We start from the raw sequence: 21,413 nt of genomic DNA, 5'->3' as shown, positions 1-21,413 counted from the left end.
ATGGAGTCAGCATCAGGTATAAAAGGACAGCCCAGGAAATTTCCAGCACAGTCCTGGACTTAAATCACATCGGATCTCTTACAACAAGGAAACAGGACAAGAAGCCTTGGAAAATGGCTTTATCTGGAGCTAAGCCTACAGGTGTGACACTCAGGATGCAGCACTTGGGACCTAAAATAACTTTTCCATCCATAGCTCTGTCATTGGCACTGATTTGTGGGGGTAAACATAAAAAAAAAAAAAAAAAAGAGGAAGGGACAAAAATGCCAACAGAGTTTGTTTGGCTGCACTGAGAGATGCAGGGTAGACCTGAGCTATGCCCAGCTGGCGCCTAAGGCGTTGGCATGTGGGCAAGTGAGTTCAGGCAAGTGTTCCTGGACGTGTTAGTGGGTTACTGGGAAGGATTACTAGAAATGGTGTTAAGCCCAGGGTAGAAAAGCTGACCCCACAGCATGGAAGAGTTCTTGTATTTGCTCAACCTCAAACAGCACAGCCTAAGCTTGGAGGAGAAAAATGAGAGGGATATGTGGACTAAGTAAACTCAAATTTAAAAAGCAGCCAAGCCAAGCTGAGGAGGGTGCTGGTAAATGTTAATTCTCTGGTGTGACGCAGGACTGCCTCTCCATGCCCTACTGAGTCCACCCAAGCTCCAGGACACAGCCTCTCCACCCACACAGGCCAATTCCCAGGTTACTGGAGGAAAAAGTGAACGAGCTCATCCCTTTGAGCTGTCCCTGCTCACAGCACACTTCTCCAGAACCATGGACTGTGATCCCCAGACAAATCCTCCAGCACATGGAGATTCCTTGCTCTGCTGTCTGCCATCGCCCTCCTCTGGAATTCTGAACTGGGCTCAGCCCCATGGGGAAGATCCTCGTGCCTGGTGCAGCGCCTGCTCCTCTCCCTACACACATCCTGCTCTGATAGAGATCCTGAGCTGACAGAGAGGAATTTTTGCCAATACTGATAAAGCAAAAAAAAAACAAAACAAAAAAAAAAAAACAACCAACCTGTTAACAGTCCCAGGAGCCCAGCTGGGCTGGGAAAAACAGGCAGTCGTCAGTAGGTAATGAGTGGGGCTGACATTAAAAAAGGATGGTCTCTGACAGCAGAGTTCTCTCCTGAGCCCTGTTACCTGCCTGTAAATGTGCTCCTCCCTGTCCTCAGCTGGCACATTCCAGCTTGGTGCTGGATCCCAGTGCTGCACAACACCCTTAGGGCTGGAGCAAGGGGAAACTGGAGGGATGTACTGTCCTCTGGGGACAGGTGCTGGCCAGAGCATCCTGTGCAAGCAAACCCAGCAGGGGTACAATCTCACCCACACCTGAACAAGAGCTGACGCCTTTCCTCAGCCCCATTCCCAGCCAGGGTGGCCAAGGAACCCCTGTAGCATCTTTCTCCTCCATACTGGGGAAGATCTGATTGGCAAAGCAGAGGAAGCCAAACCCATGCTCTTCTCCTGTGTTCCCAGCACAGCACTCAGGGTGCAGGCTGCTGACTGGCAGCACTGGCACAAGGTTGCACCATGCTTCCTAGGCTCGCTCCCAGCTCTCGGAAGCCAGGCTGGAAAACAGTCCTTTAGGGGCTGGGAAGAAATGGAGAAGTGCCTGATGAAATTGTGCGAGAGAGAACATGCCCGGAGGAAAACCAGGGCAAGAAAATCAGACTGGCAGGCGTCCCTCTCGCCCGGGGCCCGGCTCCCAGTTCGCTCTGCTGCCCTCACCACACAACTGCATCTCTCTCAGGGCAAGCTAAGCCCATCCCTTGCCTCGCCCGGGGAGCACCCAGCACGCCGGTGCGTGTGCCGCTGCCCTCCCTGTCCTCCTCCACACTGAAGCTGTTTTTGCAGCCCTGTCTCAGCGCTGCAGCAGCCTCTCCTCTCCCAGCTTAATGCTGTGACATTTTGAAACCTCTCTCAGCTCATTAGGCAGTTGCGTAACAGACCCAGAACTAACACCATTTCCAGAGCTAACCTAATTAATGGTGCCAGCTGCCAGTGTGTGCCGCCCCAGGGAGGGGACCGCAAGGGTGGGCGTGCTTGCAAAGAGAGCTGCTGGACATCACCCACCTCACCTAAGTGTTCCCAAAGCTGCCAGGCTGGGTGGCACCTGCCTACTGCCACTGCTAAGGACATCCCACACCTGGTGGGTGTGGATGGATGCCCTGAAATACAAAGGGGTTGTAATACAAAGGGGCTTCACGTGGCCACCTGCTCCATCGAGGGCTGAGGTGGGGACGCAGTCTTGCTGCCATTGCGAGCATGCAAGGAGGAGATCAGCCACACATCCCTTACCTTCTCTCATTGCCAAAGAGCCGGGCCACTTCTTCTCTCCCAGGGCTACGAGCGCGGGTTCTCCGCTCTAGCCGCTTCCTCTCCACCTGGAAGGCCTCACGATTACTGATCCTAATGGCCTTGGGAACGTCGGCCAGGGTGGTGTACTGCCGGCTGGCTTTAAAAGAAAGGGGACGCCCCGATTTTTCAGCTCCCCTTCCCATATCTCTGTTGCTGGAGTCCTTGTGCATGGGGCAACTGCTCTTCGAGTCCAAGGAGTTCAGAGAGAAGCTGTGAATCATTCGGTCGCCTGATCGGGTACCTGGGGAAGGAAAGGGCTGGGCATGCTCCTGCGAGGGCGATTTGGGATAACTGTACCTGTTGTTCGGGGTGCTGGGGCTGGGAGGGCTGGGTGGGGGTGGCAACTGCTGCTCTTCCAGCTTCGAGTCTTGCTTGGTCTTCTCCAAGGAAAAGTAGCCACTCTCAACACGTGTCTTCCGCCCACAGTCTATTCGGTCTCCGTTCATGGAGCTCTCATCTAGGGAACAGAGAAGTCACTGTGCTTGGTTTCAAACCTGAGTTCTACTTTTAACAAAAACCACCCCAATTTCACTCAGGACAGGGGCAGGAAATGAGAGCAGAGATGGTCTGAGCTCCCGACCCACACTATGCCTCCTCTTCCACCCTTGGCTTTTTCACCTTGACCACCCTTCGTGCTTCTGGAGGCAATGGGATGGACTGCAGGGAACACGACATGTTGGTCCAACCCTTGGGTCAGGCTTGCATGCTTGAAAGATCTAAACCTTCCTTCAAACCAAGAAACGGATAATCAGAGTTACTGCTCCACACACATTTCCATCCCTGTCCTTCCCAGCCTGGTGTTGACCACAGCTCTAGGGGCACAAGGCAATGGACACCTTGCTCCTGGCAGCTGGGAATGGGTGGAAAAAGTTCCCTATCCAAGTGGGTAGATAAAGGAAATGGCCACAGCGCATGGGACCTTTCCACAGGCCTGGCAGGAAGAGTCCCCAGCCCCCATTGTTCCAGGGAGAACAATGTCACAGCCCCGGCGCCTTCCAGGGACTCTTCAAGGAGACCAAATGTAAACAGGGCCCTGACACAGAGGCAGGAGGAGGAAGTGGTGCTCAAGGCTTGGCAGCCCTGACAGCCGGGCTGAACACAGCATGGCCCTTGTGCTCTCTGTGAGCCCCAGGTAGAGGGGCTATAAAAGGCATTTTCCCCCTTATTTTGCCCCCAGCTCAAGAGCAGGCAGCCCCATCCCCCTGGTGGCGCAGGACTGAGGCCTATGTTGTGATTTTCCAGCACGTGATATAAATTTTTTCCTGCCTGAACCCCAGCCTGTAACACTTTGCTCTGGTCCCCTGCACAGCAGGGATGAGCTCTGCTTCCTCCTCTTTGCTGGGATGCTCCAGGAACCAAACCTGCAGGAAGTTTTTTCCTCTACGGTGGTTTTCTGCCAGCTCAGCTGCCCAAACCAGGTCACTGCAGTGCCATACCAATGCTGGCACCTCCTGTCCCTCACCTTCCTTACTCTCCAGCACAGGATCCTTCAGGGAGCTGGCAGCCCCAGCCTGGCCTTGTACCGGGCTCTGTGCTGGGCTGATGCTGCTGCTCCCATCCACTTGGTCTTTGCCCCTCATTTCTTCCTGCCAAAGTGTGGACTTGGTGGCAGGGACCTTCTCTGCACTGGGGATGTTGCTGCTGGTCACAGCCATCTTAGCAGGACCAGGCTCCTAAAGAGAAAAGGGGAGACAGGAGGGTTAGAGAGGTTTTTACCCAGATCTGCACCCAAGGTCCCCACACAGGGCTGTCCCCAGAGATTTGAGTTCCACATAGCTTGGGTGGTGCCTGTGACAACTGACACAACAGGACAGGGATAGGGATGGGGACAAGGCTGCTCGGCCATGTGCCACCACCACATTCTCAAGAGGACAAATTCGCAGGTGGAAACCCTACCCCAGGGCAGCACAGCATGGGGGACAGGTCAGGACTTCCTTGGCCAAAGAGACCATTGTTGCTCTTGCAGTGAAAGAGGAAATGTCCCTCACTGTCCCTCCCAGGAAAGAGCTCCTGAAACAAGTCACACCAGTTGGGAAAAGATCCAGAGCAAAGGTGAGTCGACAAACGAAAGAGACCTTTGGCCGGGTGCTGCAGAGGGGCTCAATGGCTTTGGATTCGGATAGGAACTGCCCCTCCCAGTGCAGTGTCCTGGACACTGTGGCCATAACTACTTGAGAAAAGCCCAGATTGTGCTCACACAGCCTGGCCCTGAGTGGCACAGAGCCTTGGCTCTTCCCCACTGCCGGAGTCCCATACAGCTCCACTCACAGGATCACAGAATTGTTCAGGTTGGAAGAGACCTTTAAGGTCATCAAGTCCAACCCTTACCCCAGCACTGCCAGGTCACCACTCAAACAGGTCCTCAGCACTACATCTACAGGCCTTTTAAATCCCTCTGGGATGGGGACTCCACCACTTCTCTGGACAGCCTGTTCCAGGGCCTGATAACCCTTTCAGGGACAAAACTGTTCCTCATGTCCATGCTCCAACACAGCAGCTCTCCCCAAAATCTGCTGATGGGCGCATGGGGCTCTGCACCCAAATTCATGTGCAGCACTCGGAACCCACAGAGAAACAAGTCTGCTGGGTTCTGAATCACAGGAAACCTGGAAATGTTCCCCTCACCTACACAATGACCCAGTTTGGAGTGGCAGTGCACCCTGTGTACTTGATGCAAATAAGCACAGCACCCCCCATTTCCTTTTGCATGTCCCTGCTCCTTCTGCATGTCTTCTGCACATCCCTGGTCCCTGTGTGGGCTGTCTCACAGGCAGCTGCTGCCTTTCATACATCCAGACCAACACCAGGCTTCTCTCCTGGGTCCCATTTGCCAGGTCTCAATTTTCTTAAGTGTTATAACTAGCAGCAAAAACCAACCCAAAGAAACCATGGGTTTCTTTGGACATGGGATGGAGGAGAAAATTTATTCCCTGCCACCAGCAGCCACATTGTTTGTCACAGCAGGTTTGCTACAGGCCACTGATAATAAAACCCAACTGATGCTGTACTTGGGAGTTTCCCCTTGATTTAAGAAGGAAATATAACATCACACTGAGCTTTATGCTACTTTAAAACAATACCCAGCATCTCAAATGCTTCTTTAGCTAACGATGGGCTCTGGAACCCATCAGGTGGGATGCCATTAGATTTTGGTGGCTGCAGCCTGGGCAGTTCAGGTTTGATGCAGAAGAGACAGCAGGCTTTCACAAGGGTTTAGGGTTTGGCTCTGTTTGTTAGCACATGTTTTGCTGTTGTTGTATTAAGCTTCTGCATTAGCAGACTATTTGCCTTAAAGCCACCAATAAATCAATGACAATTAACCCTCCTCCAAAGTCTCCAGATTGTGGGAAGTTTCCCAGCTGCTTGTTCCCTTTCCACAGAGCAGGGGGAATCCAGGAGAGTTCAGGCCAGCAGCCACAGGCTGGGGACACGGGAGGTAAAGAGCATCCCCTCTATCCCCCTTCTCACGTTAGGGGGTTTTAGCCCTGTACCTCCAAATTGGCAGATTCCAGAACTGTGCTGGAGCTGTCAGGGATCTCCCAGGGAGCAGGTCCTGGCTTCATGAACAGCCACAACAAGCAGCAAATGACCTCCACTTTTACAGAAGTCCCCTTGGAAATTTCACTCTAAAGGAATGCAGTGTTGGAGGTAAACGATCCAGAGTTCACAAGCATCCCACTCCAGAGGGCCCTGCTTGAGCAGGGAGTTGGACCAGATCATCTCCAAAGTCCCTTCCATTCTCAACCACTCTCATTCATTGATCCAAAAGCTGATCACCAGCTTGGGGGATCTATTTTTACACATCCCTTACACACTCCCCCACATGATTATTTGCAGATACCTATTTAATTAGACAGAGACAGGAGGGCCAAAAAGCAGTCTATAAGCAAGCAGAGGAATTAACTCTTTGCTGCTCAATGGGACGAACAGCTCCAAAGAGGAGCATGCACCAAAATCAGCAAAAGCAGCATGAAGTGTGTCTGGGCACGCTCTGCCTACCCGAGCCTGCCACACCCCTCTGCAAACCTGCCCTGCAACAGAGCACAGAGCCTCAAATCCCACATTTCAGCCCCAAATCCTGCCTCGGTTTCCCAGGGAGAGCAAGCAGCCAAAGGCAGCCAGCCCAGGCTGTCCTGCTGCCCGCACCACTCTGCCAGAGCATGGCAAAAGCCACAAGAGAAACCTGTTCTTTTTTCCCCCCAAGATCATAATCTGCTTGCAAAGCGAAGCGGAAAACATCTCTAGGATTGCATCTAACAACTCCTGTGCAAAATCTGCAGCTGGAGCAACATTCCCAGCTTTTCCTGTGTTGCTCCCACTCTGCTGATCCTGCAGTAGGAAGATGCAAAATGATGGGGGGGGGTGCTGAAAATGGCCTTGATACTTCAGGAGCAGCAGGCTGCAGCCAAGTTCTGCTGTAGTACAGACAAGTTAAAAACTACATGGGAATGAGAAAACGCTGGAAGAGCCATTGTTTGAAATTTTTGCTTTAAATCATGAAGGTGTCCATTGTTAGGATTTTTGCTTGTAATCATGAAGGTGTCCATCCCTCCCTGAAGGGTTCTCAGACAGCATTTGCTGTCGGATTAGCAGGCAGCAGCCTTTAGAAGACCAGGCTTTCTCCTCCAGCATAAGGACAGTGAGCTGAACAGCAGCCAACTTCAGGAGAAGCCATTTCACAGATGGGGCCTGGGTGCTGATTTTCTTCTCAGCATCCTCTCTCCTTCCCTGGACTGGCCATTTGCACTGGCACAATTTGGAAGACACCAGAAAGATGCTTCCTGCGTGTTCCTTCTGCCTTTGCAGGTTGCTTGTGAGCATCTGACATCACAGCATCCATCTGGTGGTGGGTTTCATGCAGAGGTGGCTTTGTAGAAATGCATTTGAGTCTTTTCCTGGTACCATGGGGCCAGGAGTGATGGGACAGAGAAGGTGGAAGGAGGGTAGCAAGTGCAATAGGGAGAATTTCCCATCAGGCTCCATGCTCACCCCATCCCCAAGCACCTAGGACACTCATATGCCTGTGGGCAGTCAGCATCCTTCCCACAGCTGCTTCCCTTATTTGGTGCTCAGGAGCTCTGATCCTGTACAGTTTCCAAGAAGTTGCCATGGTGATGAAATGTAACCCAGAATGATGTTTTTCTGGCCCTGCGCCTCTTCTCCTCTCTGTCCTGTCCCCCTCCTGAACCCAGCCTGGATTTAGTGTTGCACTAGGGATGGGGTGAGCATCCTTGCCCTGCTGCATAGGTTCCTTGAATGGCCCCAGTGCAGCAGTCCCCTCCCTTGGGCTTCAGGACCAGCAACTTGTAACATGTCAGCTCTTGGCCATGGAAGGAAAAGGTATCTTCCCTGGAGCATCACCAAAGCTAGCACTTGAGGGACTGTGATGACCCCAGCCCTTGACAGGGGGTGGCTCAGTCTCCCAGCCTGGCGTACAAAAAAGGATCATCTTCCCCCTAATTTTTCTTTTCATTGCCCAGAATCTCTTTATCTGCTGGAGTGGTGGAAACTCGACTCAAACAAACAGTGTCCAAAACCCACCCACGGCCTGGGCTGCACAAGGACCATCTTGAGGATTTCATCAAAGGGGACCTGAGCAGCAGGGCTCAAGTGAGCCCCGATGCTGCTTTCATTCCCCCAGTGCTGCAGCCCAGCTCGGCCGGAGGAGCCCTCCCAGCAGGTCCCCCACGGCGGTGGGACGCGTGCCCAGAGGTCAGGCAGCCTCAGGGACATGGCTGTTCTCAGTCCCCGGCAAAGGACAAGGGTGGCCTCGGGGTCACGTTCCCCATCTGTGGGATTCTCCCCCACTCGGGCCACGTGGGAGCCCGGCAGGAACGAGTGAGTCACGGCCGGCCCTGCTTTTTACCATTTATAGTCAAAGTGAGCACGAAGCCACCGCCGGGTCCCTGGAGAGCCTGGCTCCGGCCCCCGGAGCTCCCAGCCTGGCCCTGGCCTTTAGTATTTTCCTTTCATTCCCATTATCTCTGGGGTCATCTCAAAGGGGGTAACCAGAGCCTGATGGAATTTCATCCTGTTCCTGCAGAAATGGCCCAAGAAGGGCCAGGCACCTCTCTGCCAGCCCTCGCAGGGACCGTGCAGCTCTGTGGCTGCTCCTGGCACAGACTGTGCAGGGCTGATGCCACAAGTCAGTGCTCAGGGGGTGAAACATAGCCCCAGAGCAGCCAGGAGAGGGGAAGTGATGATCAGGAATTAATTCAGACTGTCCTGGCTCCCCCTGGCTTGTCATGGCTCTTGCTCTCTACACAGACAGCATCAGAGGACTGGGAACCCACTGGTCCAGCTGGTTTGGTAGGATCTTCCCAGGGAGATGAGCAAAATTGTGGCCCTGAGTGGGAAGCAAGGGACTGGGCAACAGTGTATGTCCTACTGGGGTTACCTGGGGAGTTGGGGGCTCTACCTTCCTCTTCTTCTTCTGATTCTGCTTGTTTGTCCTTGGATAGACTATCAGCATCTCCAGCCACCTGCAGGCAAAGGAAGCAAAAGATGAGCATTGTGCTGAGGGGAGCAACAGTCCCACAGCCTGCAGACACCAAAGCTGTTTTTCTCTGTGGGTGGTTCTGCCTGGGGATCATGGCTCCATCACAGCTCCTGCCCCATCCCACCTCTGGGACAAGCTGTCTGCAAGCTCCAGAGATTCAGGCCCCAGCCTTCTGGGGTTTGTAACTTGGCCGTAAGCACAATGCCAAGCTGGAGCTGGGCACACAGAGAAGCTCAGCTTCTCCAACCTGGTCAGGATGAATGTCGTAAACAGCACCCAGAAATCCCAGAATCCCAGACTGGTTTGCATTTCAAAGAACCTTTAAAGGCTATCTAGTCCAACCCCCTTGCAGTCAGCAAGGACATCTGCAAACAGAGCAGGTTGCTCACAGCCCCAGACAACCTGACCTGGAAAGATTCCAGGGGTGGGGAATCTACCACCTCTCTGGGCAACCTGGGCCAGGTCTCACCACCCTCAGTGTAAAAATTTTCTTCTCTCTCTCTAGTCTGAATCTTCCTCTTTTAGTTTAAACCATCACCCCTTGTTCTTGTCACAACAGGCCCTGCTAAAAAGTCTGTCCCCATCTTTCTTATAGACCCCCTTTAAGCACTCAAAGGCAACAGGCCCTGTTACAATCATCCCAACCAGCTCCTGGGGGGAAAATGAGGTAGGAGAGGAGTGGAGGAGAGATGACCTCAGGGTGCTTTGGCTCAAACTCTGCTTACTGCGATAGTAAGGCCATGGCCAAGGCCGACATAAGACAGGAATTTAAGGATCCTGAAAGACAGTCAAGAGGGACAGAGTCTCTGGCAGGACATTCACCCTTCAGTGATGCCAGTGCTCACACAAAGCTCTTTTGTCCAAGCAAGGGCAGTATGAAGTCGACATCAAGAAATCCATTCCCTGCACAAGCGTCTTGTTTGGGGAACCCTCCTGTGACTTCCCATTGCATCCTGACAGCCTGCCCCTGCACCTCTGGAGCTCTACAGGCATCTGTGGATCACTGGGAAACATTCCTCCTTCAGATCTCTTCTTCCCTCTCCTGTTCCCCCCACTCTGCACACTGCTGCTGTAAAGCCTTTTGAGATGACCACATCAAGTGGGCTTTGGTTAAGCAATAAAAGCCAGAAGTGCACAACAAACATAAAACAAATTCTCCCCCAGCCAGGGAAATCTTCCTGTCATGCTGCAACTGCAAATGAAACCTGCTTGGCTTGGACCCAGAATGGGACTGTTTGGGGATGATTAATGCTTGCAGTCAGGAGCAAAGGCGCTGCTTCAACATCCAGCGCTGGGCCAGTGAGCAATAAATCAGCCCCACCTTGCTCTGCAATGCTTCTCCCTCCTGCCTGGTGGGCAGGACCGGCAACAAAAGGCTGAGCTGTGAACCAGAGCGTGGGGAGAGGGAGAAGGGAGTAGGGTATGGAGGTTGGCCATGTCTTGGGGCATAGTCATTGCTCGTGCCCTGGCAGGAGAGGAGGGGCTGGCTCCCCCAGGCCATGACTCCCCTGTGTTATAATTCCCCCACACCTCTGCACCCTGATTCTCTGGCCACTGCAACACCTGAGCTGCAGAAGCAGCCAGGGAGGTGGACATGTCACCAGAGGACAGAGCTGCTGGCCTGAGGCAGAGCTCACAGTGGGAATTAGCCATGTTCGCATATCTCAGTAGAGCAGGGAAGTTTCAATGCATGAAAACATCTACCTGATCAAAATCACAAGCTCTTGGTAGGGAAGTGACTGTTTTGACCAGTATTTACCAAAATGAAGTCACAATTGAAAAAAAGAAGGCTTGAAAATAGAAATAACCTCAAGAGAAAGCACAGACACGAGGAAAGAGGTCTTTCCTTTGAGGGTGCCAGAGCCCTGGAGCAGGCTACCCAGACAGGTTGTGGAGTCTCCTTCTCTGGAGATTCCAAACCTGCGTGGACACTGTGATCCTGGACACTGTGATCCTGGACAACCTGCTCTGGGTGACCCTACTTTAGCAGGGGAGTTGGACTCGATAATTTCCAGAGGCCCCTTCTGGCCCCCACCATGCTGTGATTCTGTGACTCTGCTGCTGCCAGGGCTCAAGCAAGCAGGCGACATCCTGCCTCGGGAAGTGGTAAAGAGCAAGAATCCCTTCAACTTTCTGCTCTAGTTTCAAATGTCAACAAATTCTGGGAGGGAGGCACCAAGCTCCAGATATCCCATGTGGGAAACACTGCCAGGTGAGCAGCAGCACCATCCCAGTCTGTTGCTGTGTGCTAGTGGCTCAGCTTTCCCATGGCTCCGCACCCTCATCGCTATCAGCCTCAACCCAAGCCAGCACATGGGCAATGGATAAGGATGTTTCTAGGTCACCATCCAAGACTTGGAGTCAGGAAATCTACCACCATTTGCTCATGTGAGTGGCCTAATCTTCAGTGTTGCTGAGCAACAGCATCCCAGCAGCAGAAACTGCTGTGAGTGATGATATTTAAATCGTCCTCAGAGGTCAGCTGCTCTGGAACCAGGTGGTGGGCTGCATGCACCCCCTCTGCCAGCCTGCAAGCAGGGCAAGGTGGGTGCTGTGAAGCCAGTCCCAATGGGTACAAGGTAAATGCAGAGTGGGCAGCTCAAGGATGTTTGTCCTAAAAGCAGTGTGAGGTCACTCCAGTACTCACCACCTCCAGCCTCATCTTGGTGCTAAGCTTCTTCCCCCAAGCTTCTTCTCAAGCCCCAGCCAGTAAATAGCTGTTTTCTGCTGGGACTGAAGCTGCCATGGCCAGCCCAGAAGCATCTCAACACCAGATGCACCTTCTGAGCATCCCACAAATGCTCCAGTACAGCTCAGCTTGCTCCCAGTGACAAATACTGCTGGGAGTGTTCTATGGTGGGGACAGCAGAACAAAACTGACCTGAAAACTGCAGCCTTCATAAGAAACAAGTGACTCGGGAGCATGTCAGGGGCGGGCTAAAGCTCCCAGGAAAGGCTAAACATCCCTGAGGACTGACTGTGAAAGGTGTCTGGCAAGTTGGGGAACCTCAGGCTCCATCCTGGGACAGCCAAGCACAGACGTCTGGTGCAGAGGAGGGACCTCAATCATCTACCACTGCACAGGTCTCCACTGAACTCAGTGCTCACCCCCATATCATAAATCAGGTGGCTTTAGGGGTGCTCAGGTCCCTGCTTTCCTGCAGAGCACTAGGCAATGGCAGGGTTCCAACAGGCAGAAGACCAGGGAAGAGGAGAGAAACTTGCCAGAAAGGTGAAGACAAGAGCTGACCACAAGGCAGTAGCTAAACTCATCCCCCGGGACTGTCCCTGACTGTCACTTAGAGATCAGCCTGGATAGGCACTGCCCATCCCACCCTTCTCTTCCTCCCAGCTAAGGGAAGAGCCTTGCAGGTGTCTCAGCCCCAGAGCTGCACTCACCCACTGATGATCTCCTTGTTCTCAGCCCGGATGAAGTGCTCCTTCTCGGGTGTCAGGATGCACAAGGAGAACTTCTGCCCTGTCCGGCTCTCCCCATCCACCACATCCGTGCACTGGTTCATGTTGATGGTGCCCTGCGGGAGTGTTGTTGGCTGCAAAAGGATGGAGAAAGGAAGAACATTTAAGGAGAGAAGGAGCAGAGGAGTGCAGAACTCAGCTCTAAAACCTCTCCTAGGGGACACCAGGATGCTACACATCAAGACGCTCTGCCCAAGAGTGACCAGACCACTCTGTACACCATGTCAGCACAAAGCCCAGCCCTGTGTTGTACATCTGGGGACACAGCCCAGCTCAGTTCAGCCCTGTTCACTGCTGCCAGCAAGATGCTTCTCCTATGTCAAATGCCTAAGGAAGGATGGACAGGAACACCAAGGTAAGGCACCAAGGCGTGGCAAAGCAGCAAGGTACCACTGCCCTTGGCACAGGATGGCTCAGGCACTACAGACAGACCAACCAGGTTTTTTCCCATTAAAGCTAGGAAAACACAAAGTTTGCAAGGGAGGGACCACAGCATGTGATGGATGCTGGTTGTTTGATGGGCTTTGCAAAGGTCCCCTTGCTCGGACTGTGACCTCCCTGGCCCAAGAGGACACGAAGGGACCCAGAGGGATGTCAGCACTGACAAGAGCTGACAGGTCCATCTGGAGCGGTGCCGGCTCATCCGATTACAGCACAGCCACCCGCTCCTGGTGCGGGACATCCACAGTCCTCCCCTCCCAAGCAGCAATGCCATCCATGTGTCCCCATCCCCAGCCTGTGCCCCACCACGCTCAGTGACACTGGGTACATAAATGACTGGGTGGAGGGATCTTTCCAAGCTGTCAGCAGCACAGAAAAGAGAACCCAAAGCGGCTCACAGCCACCTCCTTACCCTGCCAAAGCAACCTTATGCCCTCCAGATGGCCAGGCCAATGGGATCACAGATTTTTGGCAGATGCTGGTAAGGTTTTTACCATGGAAACCAACTCTTCTGCCAGTAAAACCCCTCCAAAAGCAGTCTGCATCATGCAAAGAAAGAGCAACTGGGGAGAGCTTGATGGCTCCAGCCTACAACTCCAGGAAATTTATATCAGTCCCTCAAGGCCTCCAGTTTATCCACCTATGGAGCTGTGGGACACAGCCCACTCCACCAGGAAAGGGTTTTCCCTACAGCTGTGTCCCCTGGGACAGCCCCGGGGTGGCACTGAGCCATCATGGGTGCTGCAGCATCAGTGGCCAGCATGGGCACACAAACAGGGCTAGTCCTACATCAGGAACACCAAAACCTCCTCTCTTCCTTTGTGGCAATCAGCAGCAGCATCCACAGCCCCCACAGGATGGAGAGAGGGAAAGCAAAGCCAAGCCCAGGCCTCCGGCACAGTGCACATAAGGCTTGCCCTGCACTGCCGTGGGCAGGCAGCTCCTAAGAGGATTTTTTTTGTCCTGGACAACAAAAATAAAGCTCTGCTTTCCGGGAGCCAGGAAAACCCAGCGGAAAAAACTTTCTCCTGCTCCAAGTGGAGTCTTAGAAACGTTTGTGTCTCGCTGGCCTTCAGTGCAGCCAATGCCTCCAGGACTGTAAGGGCTGAGTCCGATCCCCTTCCCCACCCACAGCATTTTTCCACCAGGGAATGCAACAGAACAGGGTAAAAAGGGGATGAGGGTGGCTCCAGGAGAGACCCCCCAGTCCCCTCATCCCAGGCCACTCAGTCCCTCCAGCCACAGGCACCCCCAGCTACCCTGGAGGCCCCACAGGGATTTGGCAGAGAGCGGGCACAGGAGGAGCCAGCTCCCTGCAGAACTTGCCTGCTCTCCTCACTCCTTAACCTCCCAGCAGCGTTCAGGGCGGCTTCCCCTGCTGCCGCTCACACCCAACCCCGACCCAAGCGTGCCTGCAGCAGAGGAGCCGGTTTGGGGCCCCCACACCACCAGGCTAGCCCTGTGAAGTGGTTTTGCTGTGCACCCCTCCTTGCTAAGATGAATGTTGGCACCGTGCACAGCCTGACACGTGTGTCCCCGTCTCTCCGTCTGAGAGGCTGGGAGCAAAGCTGGGCCTGTGCCCTCTTGCACCTTCAGTTGGAGATAGGACAGGCACCAGGGACAACACCTCCAGCCCATGGCACCCCCTCACCTCTCAGCAGCAGATGAAACCTGACAAACCAGCTGCCTTGCTCGCTCGGGATGTAAATTCCTTTACACCATTCAATTCCTTCTCTGGAGGCAGCACAAGGCACTTTGAAGCACAGTGAAATGCAGATGGTGCTGTGTGGGAATAGCAGTGCACCACCGAGGGAAAGGACAGGGCTTGGGCACTGCACCCCAGAAACACCCCAAAACCAGTCATGGCTCCCCAGCACAGGAGCTGGCAGTAGGGAACAGCTGCTCTCCCCAAGGGAGCAGGAGAACAGCAACAGCCCTCGTGTGCCAGAGCTGTGGTGTGGGAGCAGGGGAGAGGCTCTGTGGCAGGAGATGAGGACACACAGACCCCTTCGCCACCTTATGAGCACCAGTTTCTGCACTGAGGGGTTTCTTGGGGCTGGGGGTCCCTGAGGAGGGATAGAGTTGATACCCAGGCTGGTCCCAGGTCAGGTGAGGACTGCGTGGCTCTGGCAATTGGAAGGGAATAAATAAATGCACAAGCAGGGAGGTGTTACCCAGCAGAGACGCCGAAACAATAACAAGGCTGAGACTTCAAGCAGCCCTTTGAAGAGCAGCTGCTTTGATACAAGGTCAAACCCATCATCAGACCTGGGGCCACTGGGAGGCTTCATGTCTGGGTGAGACATGAGTGGACACTCAGGCTCAGCTCCATGCCCTTCCTTCGGCCAGTCCCCAGGCTCAGAGACAGCCTTGTCCCCAGGTGCTGGCCCTGCCTTTGCAGTGGATCCCAGAGGATGGACCACACAGGTACCCTGTGACTGGATGGGTGTCTTTAAACTGGGGGAGGAGTGGAAGCACAACAGGGTGCATCACTAGAGGTCACCATTAGGAGCACCATCAAGAGCAGCAGCTCTGGTCCTCTGACCACCTCCAGCCCATCAAGCAGAGCAGCACAGAGAAGGCTGGACCCACACCATCTGAGCAGCTACAGCTCTCCACAGCCAAGAAACAATCCTGCTGCTGTTTCCCTCTGGTATTTACACACACATGTGCTCACAGTGTCCCCCCCTCCATAACACACAAAGCCTATGGTACTCTCTCCCTCTCCTCCCCCTTCCTGGGTGCCCAGGACATGAGTCATGCCATGCTCTGAGCCACATCCACAAGCCCAGCAGCCTCAAGATGAGATGCTCTCAGGACCTTGGCATGGATGCTCTTAGGATGCTGGGTCCAGCAACTGCAGCAGCTGCCCCTTGACACAGTGGAAAAGAGGGAAAGGAAGAAGCAGGAACCTCTTACAAGCCCAAAGGGAGAAATCCCAAGCAGGGCATTACTTGGGAGGTCCATGTGCTGCAGCAGGAGGATGCACAGTGCTGGATGCTCCCTGGGGCAATGAACTCCCAGGTGCAGGGGCTGGTGCTTGTAAGTCAACAGGGGTTATCTGCAGGAGTCCCTCATTTCCATACGGTTTTGCAGGGCTGAGGTAGAAATACAGGGTTAGTTAGACTCAAAAATTTCCATATTTTCTCCAATTATCTTCCCTACAGGTGCCATGACAGCAGCTCAATCCAAAATACAACAGAGCTTTACTCAGCAACTCTACCCAAAATGTATTCTGAGCAGGTAACACTTCAGGGTCAAGCTTCAGAGAAGCAGCTCTGCTAGGGCCTTGGTGGGACACAGCCAATGCCCACTCTGCTCTCCAGGGCTGTTACACAACGTGGGTTGATGAAATCTGGAACACAACCTTTAAAGAAAGGCGATGGGGCAGGGGGAGGAGGAAACCAAACAAAAGGGACATTTTACTTTCTGCCAAGAACCAGGAAGGGAAGAGAAAAAAAAAAAGGGGGGGAAAAAAAAAAAAAAAAAAAAAAAAGCCACAACCATTTGTCTCTCTGGCATGGCAAGCTGGTTGCCTTGGCACTGGGGCCCAGCCAGCCCTGGGGGGCAGATCGTGGCTCTGTCATCCCACTCCACCACAGCACTGCACAGGCTCTGCCCTGGCTCCCAGCACCACTCTGGGAGCAGCAGTGAGCCTGAAGCGCCTGAGGAGGAGCCATCCACGCTGCCTCCCTAAGTGCTTCCTGACAAATGTTAATTCTTTGCCTTCAAATATTCATGAGGATGGCTGCAAGGAGTGTGCTGCTCTTTCCCAGCACTCTGCAAAGGCAGCCGCTGTGCTTGCTTCAGGGGACCCTGGTGCCTGGGGTTGGCTGATCATGGGGGGATCTTGGCTGGGCTGTGGCATGGGCACATCTGAGCAACATGGAGACAATCACACTCTACTCCCCTCTGCTGAGACCCCAGCTGCAGTGCCCTTAGCACAACAAGGACATGGACCTATTGGAGAGGGTCCAGAGGAAGCCACAAAAATGGATGGGAGGGCTGGAAGCCCTCTGGTGTGAGGACAGGCTGAGAGAGTTGGGTTTGTTCAGCGTGGAGAAGAGAAGGCTCCAAGGAGACCTTTTGGTGGCCTTCCAGCACTTAAAGGGGGTCTGTAAGAAACATGGGGACAGACTTTTTAGCAGGGCCTGTTGTGACAAAACAAAGGGTGATGGTATGAAACTAAAAGAGGGAGATTCAGACTAGAGAGAAGGGAGAATTTTTTTTTTACACACTGAGGGTGGCGAGTCACTGGCCCAGGTGGCCCAGAGAGTTGATAGGTGCCCCATCCCTGAAACCATTCCAGGTCAGGTTGTTTGGGGCTCTGACTAACCTGCTCCAGTTGCAGATGTCCCTGCTGACTGCAGGGGGTTGGACTGGGTGCCCTTTATATGTCCCTTCCAACACAAGCCAGTCTATGATTCTAAGTCTCAGCTGCCCCATTACTATAGACACATCAGAGCAACATGGAGACAGCCACACCTTGAGTAAGAGCAGCAATGCAGCTTGAACAGACAGCATGGCACTGGGAGCTGACACCAGTCCCACCTCCATCATTCTCACCCAGAGACCACCACCATCAGCAAGAAAGTCACAAGGAGCTGCACGTGGCCTCCCTAATGGCCAGCCAGGGATGCACTGTGTCCACACTGGAGCTGGCTCTGCTGCTGGTGCTGGGTGGCTCAGGGCCTGTTCGTGAGGTGGCCACCACAGTGTGCCTGGGCTGCTCAGGCACCAGACAAGCATGGCTGGCACAGCAGCAGGGCTTTAATGAGCTTTTTAGGCTGCCTGCCACCAGGCACGAGGCTATCGATACAGCCACAACGCAGCCGGAGCTCTGTGGCAGGCAGATTTTGTTACACTTATAGATCAGCTGACAGGCTGAGCATCCTGGATTTATTAAATTAGACAAAGGCTCTTGGAAATGACCTCTGTGGGCTCTGCCAAAGCATGGACTGGAAAAGTCCCCCACTGAAAGGGAGCAGAAGGTTGTGCTCCTCCATCCCACACCTGCCTGCATGCAGCAAGAATCCGTCCCTGCTGTCCCCAGCTCTCTCCTCTCCCTATGCCATCCAAGCAGGAGGCAGGTAGCTTTTTGAGGCCACCTGAGCACACCCTTCCCCCCTGCAGCCTTCTTCTATCAGCAGCTAAGCCACTGAGAAACCTCCAGCTTGCTCAGGCTGTACACCAGGCAACAGAAAAGCAACTTTGGACCATGGGCAAGAGAATGCAACAGTTATCAAGCAACACGTGCTCCTGCACCTCTGCATGCACCCTTGGGCAAGAAAGAGGGGAAGATGCCCCCAAATCTCACTGCTGCCTGGACTCTCCAGCCAGCCAGAAGTCTCCTTTCACAGAGGCACAAGTGGTGCTCTGCAGATGTGGCCTTGGCACATGCTGCACCCAGCTCACAGTGCCAACAGCAGCTACCCTGCGCCAGCATGAGGAGGGGACTAGACACCTGCCTCGGTGTGCAGCCAGCGATGCAGAAACATCCAACCTTGATCCATGGCTGGATCAGTGCCATGACACTTCCCCACCACACTGATCCCCACAGCTGGCCCCTGCTTGCTCATCACAGGCACCAAAAGACAGCTCCCTGAAATCTCTCTTGAGGAGGAGATCCCCATAGCCTCAAGTCACCCACCCCAAGGAAGTGGCTTAGGGACGTGAGCCTGGAGGATTGGTTACAAGTCCCATGCACACCTGACCCCTGGAGAGCCCTCTTGAGCCTCTACTAGGAGATAAAACAACATCAGCTCCACTTTGGGCAGAGGGAAGGAATTTTCTTTGCTGGGAGCAGTTTGAGGAGGGGGTGAAGTGCAGGGGTTGGGCAAGAGAGTTCAGCCAGGGGCCACTTTTAAGCAGAGCTGCTGTTTATGTCCACAGACAGTGAGTCTAAACAGTGAGCAAGGCTGCCAGATGCCTCTGACCTGGCCGGGAGCTTGCTGCAAGCACCCTCGGGCTCCTCTCCCACCCACTGCCACCTCAGCGAGGCACAGGCAGCACCCATGGGTGCCCATGTGGCAAGTTTGGGGACATGCATCCTATTCACAGCCCCATCCCCATGGGCAGCCACCCAGGGAGCGTGTGCTGGAGCTGAGCAAGCCCAGCCGGGCTGCACAGGAGGCTGGAGCTGGCTCCTCCTGGCCTTATATGGCCATTTTTGCACGGCTCTTGCGGCTCCCAGCTGCTCCCCACCCCAAAGCGGGTCGGGAGCTGGCAGCCAGGGCCTAGCCTGCCTCCTTCCTGTTAACTTCTTTCCTGCTGAACGGCCTTGGAGGGGTCTGTGCACCATGGGGATGGTCGTATCCTGTCCTGACACAACCGCCAGCACGAGGCATGGAGGGGCAGCAAACCTGGTGGCGGTCACCAAGTGAGTGCAACCTCCCTCACTGCTGGGATCTGACCCTCTAGGTCCTCAGGAGCATCCCCAAATCCAGGAGCCCTTCAGGGGGGCTTTCACCCGTGCACACACATGCTCCACATCCAAGGCTGCTGGAGAGGAAGAGGGACAAGAAGATACAGAGAACACTGGCACCACAATGGGAACAAGAGCAAGGTCCCACCAAGATGGGGGTCGAGGGCCTGCTTCGACACACCATCCTTGATCTTTGGGATCTAAAGCAAAAGCCCAGCTTTGCACAGAGCTTGGAGCAACTGCTCAACCCATATCTAGGCTCTTTGGGGGCCAAAGCAAAAGCCAAGCATTGCATGGGCACTTGCCAGCCACCCCATGCTGAAGGCACCATCTTGCAGCCCTGCAAGCCCAAGAACTCTCATTCCTTCTTGCTCTCTGGGAGTTAAACGCATTTAATGTCCTCATGCCCTCCTAAGAGGGGGGTGGGAGGAGTATGTGATAACAGATCTGACCCCATCTGCTCACAGCTGCCAGGGCGGCATCTTCCCCGCTTCCTGACACTCAGGCACAACAGTAGCCCAGCCAAAGGGGAAGCAAATATCTGCAGAGTCCAAGCGAGTTGTCATGGTAATCAGCCTGATGGCCAAAGCCTGGTGGGACCACAGACCAGAACGGCACACAGCCAGGGACCAGAGCTTGGTGCAGGGACCATGGCGGGCGAGCCGCCTGGAGAGGGAAGGCAGTGGTTTGGGGGTGGGAAGGAAAGGCAGGCTTCATTTGCATCTTGATATTTGAATTTTAAATTGCCCTGTTCCAAATCGGCCTTGTCAACTTTATTCTCCACCCCCTCAGTGTAGGAGACAAGTCCCAGGTGGTCCCTGCACTGCACACTGCCAGGCACACAAGTGCTCACCACCACCTCCAAACACAGCAGCTGGCATGGCCTCCCCAGGAGCAAAGGGCTGCACCAAACCAGCAGAGACCACATCACCACAGCAGGACCCATGGGGTAACCCCCACACAGAGATGGTCACAGATTCTGGAGACAGACCATGAGATGTAAAGCTTGGATGGAGGCAGGGTTGTCTCCACTCGTGCTGGCCAGACACCCAAGCCCTGTTCAAGCCCAGTCAGACCTGGATTTCTGTTTCATAGACATGAGGGGAACAGCCTGAGCATCTGCCCAGGCATTGGCTATGAAAAGTGCTTCATACCTTGTGAAAAACCTTAGGAAACAATCCCAGAGCAAAGTTCACTTACTGCTCAATTTTGGAGCCAGTCTTCTGGCAAAAAAGGAAAATAACTGTAGCTGATGTGGGCTTTGATGTTATTTACGGCACCAAACACTGCTGGAATGACTCCCAAGGTCTTCTGCTCAGCACTGCTCCAACCTACAGGCAACTCCCACCATGGGCAAGGGCCACTTGAGGTGCCACCACCCTTGCAGCATGGAGGTGTGCTGCAGGGCACACAGAAACCAGGTACTGGTTGAGCCATATGAGGCCATGCTGCTGCATGTGGCACCCCAAACAGGACTGTGGAGAGTCACTCATGAAGATTAAGACTAGAAACCTGGGAGGAGAGAAGGGGCTGTGGAAGGAGCTATGGCTTCTGTCTTCTCTGAACCATCAAAGACAAGCATGGGCAAGGTGAGAGCCATCCAAGGAAAGCAGCAAATTAAGTCAGTCAAAGCCCTGTACCTCCCTAACTGAATCCATCTTGCCTTCAGCCTAGAAGGGAAGGAGGGATGGGTCTCTTGGTCTCCAGCTATCCCACAACCTCTCCTATAAATACATCCAAGCAGAGGAATCAGAGCAAACACAGAACAGACCAGGCCACTTGTCCAGCCACAGCTGTGCAAAGCTGCCTCCCACAGCCTTGAGCTTTGGATAATTTAAGGCCCTGCCTTACGCCATGAAGTGCAGGGAGAGCAAGGTGAAAAATGGCAAGTGCTTCCCACAATAAGAGAGTAAATAAAGTGGCAAGGCATCTCCTGGTGTCTCAGTAGAAGAAGGAGGAAAAAAACCCTTCCAGTTCTCTACGAACTAGAATTTTTTTTCACAAAAAAACAAAGGAAGGAAAGCACCAGCTCACGATGGACAAAGTCAGCAGAAGCCTCTCAGCACAGCTCTGCTGAAGACTCACACAGGCTTAGACCCATTCCAGCTAACTCCATCCAAAGAGCTGCACCATAGGGCCACAGCTGTGGTTTCCCCCCAGTGTGGCTTCTTGGGGGCTCAGCTGAACTGAAAGTTTGGTGTCCAGTGGGTAAAGGCAAT

General features: G+C 53.9%; 1 protein-coding gene across 1 annotated transcript in view; it reads right to left on the bottom strand.

Annotated features, from left to right (window-relative positions):
- Positions 1–21,413, bottom strand: part of MPRIP (myosin phosphatase Rho interacting protein) — a 79,939-nt gene that overhangs the window by 33,590 nt on the left and 24,936 nt on the right. Inside the window, exons 4-7 of the mRNA XM_054391043.1 lie at positions 12,252–12,403; positions 8,751–8,835; positions 3,816–4,026; positions 2,294–2,810 (exon numbers count right to left, since the gene is read on the bottom strand). Of these exons, the coding sequence (XP_054247018.1) occupies positions 2,294–2,810; positions 3,816–4,026; positions 8,751–8,835; positions 12,252–12,403 (965 nt within the window). The remainder of the gene's footprint in view (positions 1–2,293; positions 2,811–3,815; positions 4,027–8,750; positions 8,836–12,251; positions 12,404–21,413) is intronic.

This window comes from Indicator indicator, chromosome 22 (genome assembly GCF_027791375.1).
Source record: "Indicator indicator isolate 239-I01 chromosome 22, UM_Iind_1.1, whole genome shotgun sequence".
Taxonomy (NCBI): Eukaryota; Metazoa; Chordata; class Aves; order Piciformes; family Indicatoridae; genus Indicator; species Indicator indicator.
The sequence above is the reverse complement of the archived record's forward strand: the minus strand, read 5'-3'. Positions and strand labels throughout refer to the sequence as shown.